A 9,087-nucleotide genomic window follows, 5' to 3' on the forward strand; every position below is an offset into this window, starting at 1 on the left:
CAACAGTGTCCTGCTAGCCAGGTTCACGCATGTCAGTCCTGGATATCCTAGGACATCTAGAATAATAGCAGAAAACTATGTTTAGGCACCTGATTTACTCCTCTAATTTCAGATTTGGCCATTTGAACAGAAGGCACTTTTTCAGAGGTGCTGATGCTATCAATGAAATCTCTTTTTTATACTTTACTCTTGCTTCGAAGCTTGATTCAGACTTATTTAACAGGAATCAAAGGCTAATAAAATCATTATAAAAATGAAATAATTTTGTCAGATCACATGAAACATTCTTCTCAACTCATATAACAGCTACAAGGAGTGACACATGCACCATTCTGTTTCATTACTGGTAATATTTACACTGATGCATATTAATGCTGTTATTGTTATGATTTCTGGTTTATTAAAAAAATTGAAATATGCTCATTTCAGGTTAATGCCTAAAGCTTTTCCTTTTCTGTTTTGATACAACAGGAAAACTAAACCATGAGTTACTCACACACTTAGAGTTCCTGGTAACTGAACAAGAATGTAATTTACGGGAGACATTTACCTTACACAGCAGAACAGCATCTGGTAAAGTGCGTGCAACAGGTAATATGTTTTTTGTCACTCTCACAAATGGGAAAGAGACATCCATTATCAAAAGTTTTAATGTGTTATTAATGTTATTAAGCAAATGTGGAACTCAGAAATTGGAAAGAACCCATTAAAAGTGGGAAAGAGCTGTCTAGCGGGTGTCAAGAGTAGCCTAAGAAAAAGGTAAATATGAGAAAGAGAGGGAGACAACCTTAAATGTTAGGAACTGAGCACATAAGAGAGTTAAAGGACCCTGATGGAATTAATTTCCCATACATTTAGACACTTGCAGTGTAAACATCTATATCTGAGCAAGTCACCCAAGGCTGTTTTTATAGTCAAAAGGGAGGAACAGGCACAAATCATCTGAGGTATTTTAGACTTCTATGTTATAAACAGGCACTAGAATTCTCTCTCTATTCATCTCACGTTTAGTCAGATAAATCCCACTCCCCAGAACCTAAGAGCAGCAGGCACTTGAGATAAGACTGGTTCCCTGTTCCTCTGCTGCCAGTACATACAGTGCAGCGCATGTTCATCATCTTGCAACTCAAGACATTTATGTAGGTAGTTTCCAGAAGGAACCAGGGCATTGGCGTACCATATCTTCTGGATTCTTTGTAAACCTCAGCTCTGGTGTCCCCTAACCCTCATATAGGCACCATAGTTCAGACAAATCTTTTCGTACAGACTTAAACTCCAGTATAAATATGTAACATTACCATGTAACTACTCAGGATAGAATTGGTCATAGGTTTCTTTACTGAGAACACTTGATTTCTTCCTTAGGCTGATAACATTTGTTATGCATAATAATTAAGGTTTTTTTTCCCTAAGATCAGGGTTAAGGAACTTTGTCAGTGATAAAAATAGTTTTCTAACTAACTGCTTCATTGAATGGTACTAACTGCACAGTACTTAGTGCCAGGTTCTTGAAACTTGAGTTATGAATAGTCCTGCTGTCAGAGAGATTCCACGATTTCATATTCCACTCTTGTTTGTGTGGGAAAACACTACTTCTGCTTAAGAGAAGTTGTAACAAAAGCCACAATACCTTAATTTTGTTAACATTACATCTGAATAATAGCCGGATAGACTTCTTGCTGACTCTGCCAAAATGCTATGTGGCTCGGGAGGCAGACAATGGTCCTGGGACGTCATGAGCCCAGTTTTATTTCTACATTACACTCAAGAGTCAGCCTTTCTGTTCTTCCGTCAAAGCATTAGAAGCTGCCCAAGGCCACTTGCAGGACAGCTGGAATTAGGATTTCAGAACAATATTTCTTTGAAAAGCCTGTTTCACTTTTCTTCTGTCAACCTATAGCTTGATTCAAGCTTGACATAACAACCATTCATTTAGATGCCTTAAAATTTAACTGATTCTGAATATCCAGTCCAATCTTCTAACGCCTCAGCTACAAACTGCATCTGATCTATCCACTGCTTTTCAGGACTTGAAACAAAATGAGCTTGCCTTTTCACAAGAGCTGAGCACCACTGAGTGCCAGCGTGACCTGGATCTCTTCCCACCATAGAAGTGCACCAAGGCATTTGAGTTCAATGTTCAAGCTGTGAATATTGGCTGGTGTCAATCACCAGCCAGATTATTTGCATAATTGTTTTTTTAGAACAATTCTATCTCTGTAAAATGAATCTAAGCATGCCTTCATTTCAGGGGATTGAAATTGCTACAGTGAAAAGAACACCAGAATGTTATTTCATTTCAGTAAATTGCTACGGTGAAAATAACATCAGAAGATTCTTTGGAGAGATAAACTGGTTTCAGATGTTGCACAGAACATATTGGCATGGTGAAGATAAACTGACACTGTACTTACTTCTCTCACACTGGGACTGTCCATCCAGGGAGGATGACGGGAACCTGGAGAAAAAAAAGTATATGATCGTATCATTAAAAACAGAGAGCAAAATATCCAGAAGCAGCATCCCATTTAAAAACAAAACCAAAACATTTTGTCACTTGCTAGAATCTTACTGGCAGATTAGCTGTAGCATCAGGTTACAGCTACTATCCCAGCTAAACATTCCTTCTGTATTCAACTCAAGTAGCACAGATGCCTGAAGAGAGCCAGCACTAGAACTTTAGCCATTTCAGTGAAAATCTGGTGTTACAGACTAAACCACCAAAGAAGGCGGCTTCCAGATAAGGCAATGTATTTGGCATTGAAGCAGTCATGAATTAATTCATATTCTGTGGGGATATGGAAGATGCACATGATAACTTCTTATCACAGAAAACTTTGCCTGAGCTTTTGTGTCAGCATCTTAACCTCCATAAATAATAAACTTCCATAACTGTTTTCCAAAGGCATTTGGGCACCAAAAGACAACTGATGAGACAGAAAAAAAAATTTAAAAAAAAAGTAATTTGCCTAATTCCCACTGAATTTGGGAAATAATGGTTCTAATCTGTATCCTTGGAAATACGCAATCAGGTAATTTATTAACACTGGGTTTAGTCTATTAAAAGCTGTATATTTTTCCCTGAACCACACTCTGTGCACACTATAGAAATAAATTTGCACAGGCAGCCTTTATTCTGGCATTTCCTAGCTTTTTAATCCTAGTCTTTGCCTTCTTAAGAATATTAATTGACACAGTTTTCACGCATGGCATAAAGAATCTACCAGTGTTAGTAAAACATAAGATTTTACATTAATAATGACAGAATTTTCATTCGTATTTATACTTCACTGAAAAATGTACATGATTTCTACCTTGTTACCCTGAATGATCACCCTATCTGTCAATTTAAATAATTTTCACTCTTTTCTTATTCCTCATAGAGCTTTTATCCCTTCAAATATTTCTTCTGTTTTGATCATTATATACTTCTACAACATACCTCCACAACTTTAACTATTCTGTCTTTTCTAAGAAGATATCTGTTTTCTTATATTTCAATTACTGCTGATCTAGTGCTTCATTTATTCTGGCTTTCTTTATAACTTTTGTTACCTTATTGAGCCCTTGAAAACACCCACAGGGAATATTACCTCAGCATCTTATCAAAAGTGTAAAATTGAGGCTACGGTTCTGATGTGTAATATGCTATTACAGTATCTTCACGAGGGCATCCTGCATACACTAGCTTAATATTTACTGATGTGCTAATGTAATAATGACCTATCTACCTCTACTCCTCTCTGGGGTACTTTCTATCTATAGGGATGGGAATTAATGACAGTCTCTCTGTGCTGCCTGATGTCAGAGCTGAGAAAGGTGTGAAGGGTATATAAGAGCTGTATTACTTGTCGGCAAGGAAGGGGGAAAAGGGATACTCCAGAGCTAGATGCAAGCGTGGAATTGTTGCGTGCACCCTCCTTGCTAACACAGGCGTGCTTCTTCTGTTAGCTCCCTGACCACTAAAAGGTAAACAATTTCCCTTTTTTTTTTTTTACTGAAGATGCAGTGCAACAGATGTGCTTTCAAGAAAGCACAATGTTTCTCATTATTAATCAACAGCATTTTTCAGAAACAGGCTAAGATAACTTCCAGGTAAATTGCACCTGGGACCAGAATTTGAGACTGGGACATGTCAGGAAATGCAAACCGGAGATAAGGGAAAGGATTGAAACTACTAGATGGAAAATGAACATTTACTGTTGAGAGTTACCTGTCTGAAACTGCGTTGTGTCACTAAACTTCATTTGAAGGATCATTTTTTCATTCTAGCCTATGAAAAAGACTAGCTGCTGTTGATTTAGGACAGAATGGGCATCAGTAATAGGATATGCTGAAGAGTACTTGGGTTTGCTTTCAGTTTTGAATCATTATTCTTTTCAGAAAGTTTGGAAGCAAAGATGTGCAACCTAAAGCTGTCAGTTTTCTTCATTGCACTTTCTGTCACTCTGAGCTGTTTGGAAGCTACATCTATTGAGAAGTGAGTAATAAATAATCAGTTATTTCTTTTTTGGGGAAAAAGTGTTCAGATTATTGCCTGAATTGCTTTTGCTTTCATGTCTCAAATAATGTGAGAAAAAAAATATAGAGCTATTCAGTTTCACAGGGTATTTTATTTTTATTTAAAGATTACTATCTGTGGCTGATGATCTATCTGATGGTACTTCCAAGAGACAAGGATGGATATTGCCAGCAATGTCACGGAATACACTCTCAGGACTTAGTGAGGAAATGCCAGAACAACCAGCAGCAAAGACAAAAAGGTATTGATTTTCCTTGTTTCTTCTAGTCATATCAGTTAGGATTAAATTATGAAGTAAACTTCGTGCCAGTGATATTCTGTTACTTGAGACTCTGTGTCTGTTGTTTATTCTCAAAAAGAGCTTAAAATACCCTTTGTCTTGTAAATAGAGCCATTCTGTAAGCATAAAGATCAAAGCATTCAGGGTAGAAAGTGAAATCCAGAGACAGAAGCTGCAGATCATTTAACCACTTTACAATTATAATGCTTTCATAAATGAAATAGGCTACAAATATTACATTACCTTGAGAAGAAAGGTGTATTTTGAAAAGGCATTCTTATTTAAATTTGTCACATTTCCAAGCCTGAAGGGAAAAAAAAAGAAAATGTACCCTTCTTAATAACACTAATGCTCTGCTAGAATGGAATTATTTTATAATATAACTATTTCCTGTAAGTAAGTAATATTTCATTACAGAGTTAAATATCAATTTAATCATGGGAAGAAGGAAAAGAAGCAATTGGCTCTGACAGAATTTAACTAGCCTGAAATGCATTCATGTTTATAAATCCATAAATCCAATTTCAGGTAACTTTTTTATGAATAAAATAGCATTTCAAAAAGTATTTGCAATTTGTACTAAAAGATAAAAAGCGCTAAACTATTCTAACTGCTCATCAGGCTTTTGAATGAGTTTCTTTCAATGACAATTCTCTTATGGATAGATTCAGTAAATACATGTGTCTGTATAGTTGCCTGTTCCTTTCTGAATTTATTCAGAAAAATGTCATTATTACATGACAATTGTTATCTTCCAGAATATTTTGATAATGGAGACTAAGTTCCCACATTTTTACAGCTGTTACTTTAAAAAAAAAAAAAAATGTAATACTCAAACACAAGGCATCACCTTTATAAGTGTGGTGTGCCTTATCGGCTTTTCTGGGGCTTTGGTTTACAATCTCTTACTAGGTGAACTGTCTCACTGAAGCACATATTCAATTAAAGGTTACAGATCAGAGAGCTAACAGGTATAATGGGTTCAGTCAGGCTAGACATCAGCTAGAAATCTAGTAGCTTCCTGGAAGGACTGGAGTTTTAAACCTGAAGTGCCAGGGTCTGATTTTGTACCTTTAATGAAAAAGAATTCTGCCTCCACAAACAAATTAGGATTTCCTTGAGAATCAGTTGCTATTTGAACCTCATATGTTAAGGGCTTGATTAAATTCTTTTAAAATCAATATAAATACCCATTGAAACCTAAGAGAAGCTATATCAAGACCTATTTGACCATTTCCTTTAAATACAATTACATATTTACAATATTAATTGCTTAGAAATTGCTGCCTATTGGCCGATGAAGAGCCAGTATAATACAGACACTTCTCTCACAATTGCTATTCCATGTGGATTCTTAGACTAATACAAGTAACTCTAAAAGAATAGATGACATTTCAGATAACAGATTTAGTCAATCAATAGGAAAATGTACTCATTGATAATTGCTCAGAGTTTGAAACCAGGAAATTGTCACTCTTCACAGTAAATTTTTGCTGCAAACTGTTGTCTACCTCATGCCACATCAACATGAAGCAGCCCGAGAAAATTAACAATAACTCAATAAGCAATCTCAGCAAGCAAGTATTTCTGTCTGGAGGAACAACATAGTGGTCTAAGAAACAAGTTTGAAAACCCAAGCTCTCTCAAGATAACCGTTGTATTGTGATTAAAAAAAATAAATTATTGTCATGCTACTTAAGTTCTACACAGAGTTCTGTGAATGGTCTGTTGGTTCAGAGCATAAAATGTTCTTTTTAGACATGGATTCTTCCATGGACACTCTTTAAAGTCTCATCCAGAAACTTATTATCTACCACAACAGCACTTTCAAGTTGCTGGTGTTTCAACAAAGATGTGGCAGCTTTTCAGTAGTGAAGAAATCTCTGTTTAGACAGAGCTAAATCTTAAGTGGTACTGAAGTCAGCAGAAGTTGGCAGCGCCTGCCACTTCTCATGATACATGGTGCAGCTGGGAGAAAGAGTCTTTGGGGGCAATCCACTTGATGTGGACTGGAAGATTACTGTTCGCTTCAGTGAGAGCAGGATACAATTCTGTGGGAAGAAGAGAACTAAATAAATGTTAGCGATTGTCATTACGTTAGTAATCCTCATGATATCAGCAAGAGCTCTGAATAGATTTAGAAGTTCAGCTTAAAGCTAAACATTTAGTCATTGTTTTCACTTACTGTCTTAACTATACTATCATTACAGGTTTTCTAGATGTCATAAACTGCTATGCAGAATATCAATAAAAATGACACATGACTGTTAAGGTCTTTGCATTTAAATAACCCTCATCATTAAAACTGATAATAGCATACAGCGCAAGATTTTTTTTCAGGCACAAAGTAGGTGGTAGGAAGATTGTAATGTTCCTGTATTTGTGCACATATTAAAAGAACTCCCACATTAGCACAGCTCAAATGCCTATTAGAAGTGGCACACTTGACTGCTCATCACTTGATGTAATCTTGGCTCTTTTTGTTTTACCTTAGTAGTCACCACCTAGAGAAACGGAAATGCAACACCGCTACATGTGTGACGCAACGCTTGGCTGACTTTTTAGTTCGTTCCAGCAACAACATCGGAGCAATTTATTCACCTACGAATGTGGGGTCCAATACATACGGGAAGAGGGACACAGCTGGGCTTTTAAGCAGAGAACCCCAAAACAATGCACAGCTTTAGGGTGTTAAAATGACTACTGATACAGTTTTCATTAGGAGCTCAGTCTTTAATGTATCAATAATCTTTTGGTCATTTGTTATTTTACAGTCTTAACAGTGCCTTGTTTTCTGTGTGCGCGTGTGTGTCAGTATGTGATTTATGTTCATTATTTCACTATGCATGTACAATGACATGCATAGGCTATTGTTTCAACTCCATTAAGAACTCCAGAAATCTGCTTGTCAAATTCCTTTGTAAAAAATAAATATATATCTCACAATAATAAATGGAAAAGTAATTGCAACAGGGTTATTATTATTATTATTATTATTATTATTATTAAAATTATTAAAAAGATAACCATGATGTGTATGTCTTTATAGTCACAGTTTGGTAAGAGAAAGAAATCATCTTAATTAAGACCAACAAAAATCAGAATGCTAACAGAAGTTAAGTCCTAATGAGAGTAAAACAGAAGAATCTTTGAAACATCTACAGTGTCTTCTTTTGCACAACTGAAGGAACAACTAGATGAGACAAGATGGCTGCATTGTGCACATGATTATACCAGTTAACTGACTGGTCTCTTTCCACCTTAACATGCATTAAGCAGGTAGAAGTGGTCTTGCAGCACAGATTTCCGTATGTATGGAGCACGCAATTTTAAGAATTTACAGTTCTTACTTTAAGATGGTATCAGTAAAACGTAAGCATAATGAGCATAACTGCTTTTAAATATGAATAAAAGAAAATTCAGTTAACAAGCTAGCAGAAACACCTGTCCTTGGGTATTCCTTTCCTTGAACTAGAGTAACAAAGGGAAGAGGCAAAACCAATGAGCAGTTCAGGCATCAAAACACCATAGAAACAGGGTAAGTTTGCCTGCTGGCATACTTATATTGCTACCAAAATCCAAGAAAACTAGTTTAGAGATGGGCGGACCTTAATGGAAATTTGACAGTGTTATTTTCTCCTACCTCAGCCCAGTATCAGTGCAGGCTTAATAAACGTGCTTGTTCCTTTAAATTGTTAAGCAAACTTTCATAGAAGTGACATCCTATGTCACAGCAATGGTTGTTTTGTCCATCATTTTCTCAGTGAAGTGTTCTCTATCATCTGAAAAACATGACTGTCCAATTATGAAAAACATTCAGCAGAAGCTTAGTGTTGGAGAAGCACATGAAATCTTAATAATTGCCTTTGGTTGATTTGTTTCTGTTACAAAGAATGCCTCAAAATAGAAACATTTTTGCTAAATTTAATGTTAAGTGGCACATTCCTTTCATTTCACAAATAATACATGGGAATAAAAATTACTGCACAGAATTTTTGCTGTAAAAGTGTTACTGATTACTCTGTTGAGAAAAGTTTCAGTCTTCATTGATGTTCTAATGGATATTTATTCTGAAAGTTATTGACAAAACCATTCAGCTGGTATTAAACTTGTCTAATATTTCTGCCAGTGTGAAATGGTTTCCATTCAAGTTACTTCTGAGATATATTATACACTCATTGTGGGCTTAATTTGTTTTTCAGCTAGAATATTTACTTTTCAGAAAAGAAACAAGAATTTAGGATGACAGGAGAGCTCTGAAGTGTCACTGTGGTGGTGTTTGTAG

General features: G+C 36.0%; 1 protein-coding gene across 2 annotated transcripts; it reads left to right on the plus strand.

Moving 5' to 3' along the window:
• Window positions 1-3,710: 3,710 nt before the first annotated feature.
• IAPP (islet amyloid polypeptide) lies at window positions 3,711-7,757 on the plus strand. 2 transcript variants are annotated; one of them, XM_009471042.2, is made up of 4 exons: window positions 3,711-3,969; window positions 4,384-4,480; window positions 4,629-4,763; window positions 7,297-7,757. In XM_009471042.2, exons 2-4 carry the CDS (start codon window positions 4,401-4,403, stop codon window positions 7,487-7,489), a joined length of 408 nt encoding a protein of 135 aa, XP_009469317.1. In that variant the 5' UTR covers window positions 3,711-3,969; window positions 4,384-4,400; the 3' UTR covers window positions 7,490-7,757. The 2 variants fall into 2 exon arrangements, with proteins under 2 accessions (XP_009469317.1, XP_087623159.1); XM_087767033.1 differs by having other exon boundaries at window positions 4,388-4,480.
• Window positions 7,758-9,087: the final 1,330 nt, after the last annotated feature.

The sequence above is a fragment of the Nipponia nippon genome, unplaced genomic scaffold, assembly GCF_047370975.1.
Source record: "Nipponia nippon isolate SJK-2023a ecotype South Korea unplaced genomic scaffold, ASM4737097v1 scaffold_3, whole genome shotgun sequence".
Classification (NCBI taxonomy): domain Eukaryota; kingdom Metazoa; phylum Chordata; class Aves; order Pelecaniformes; family Threskiornithidae; genus Nipponia; species Nipponia nippon.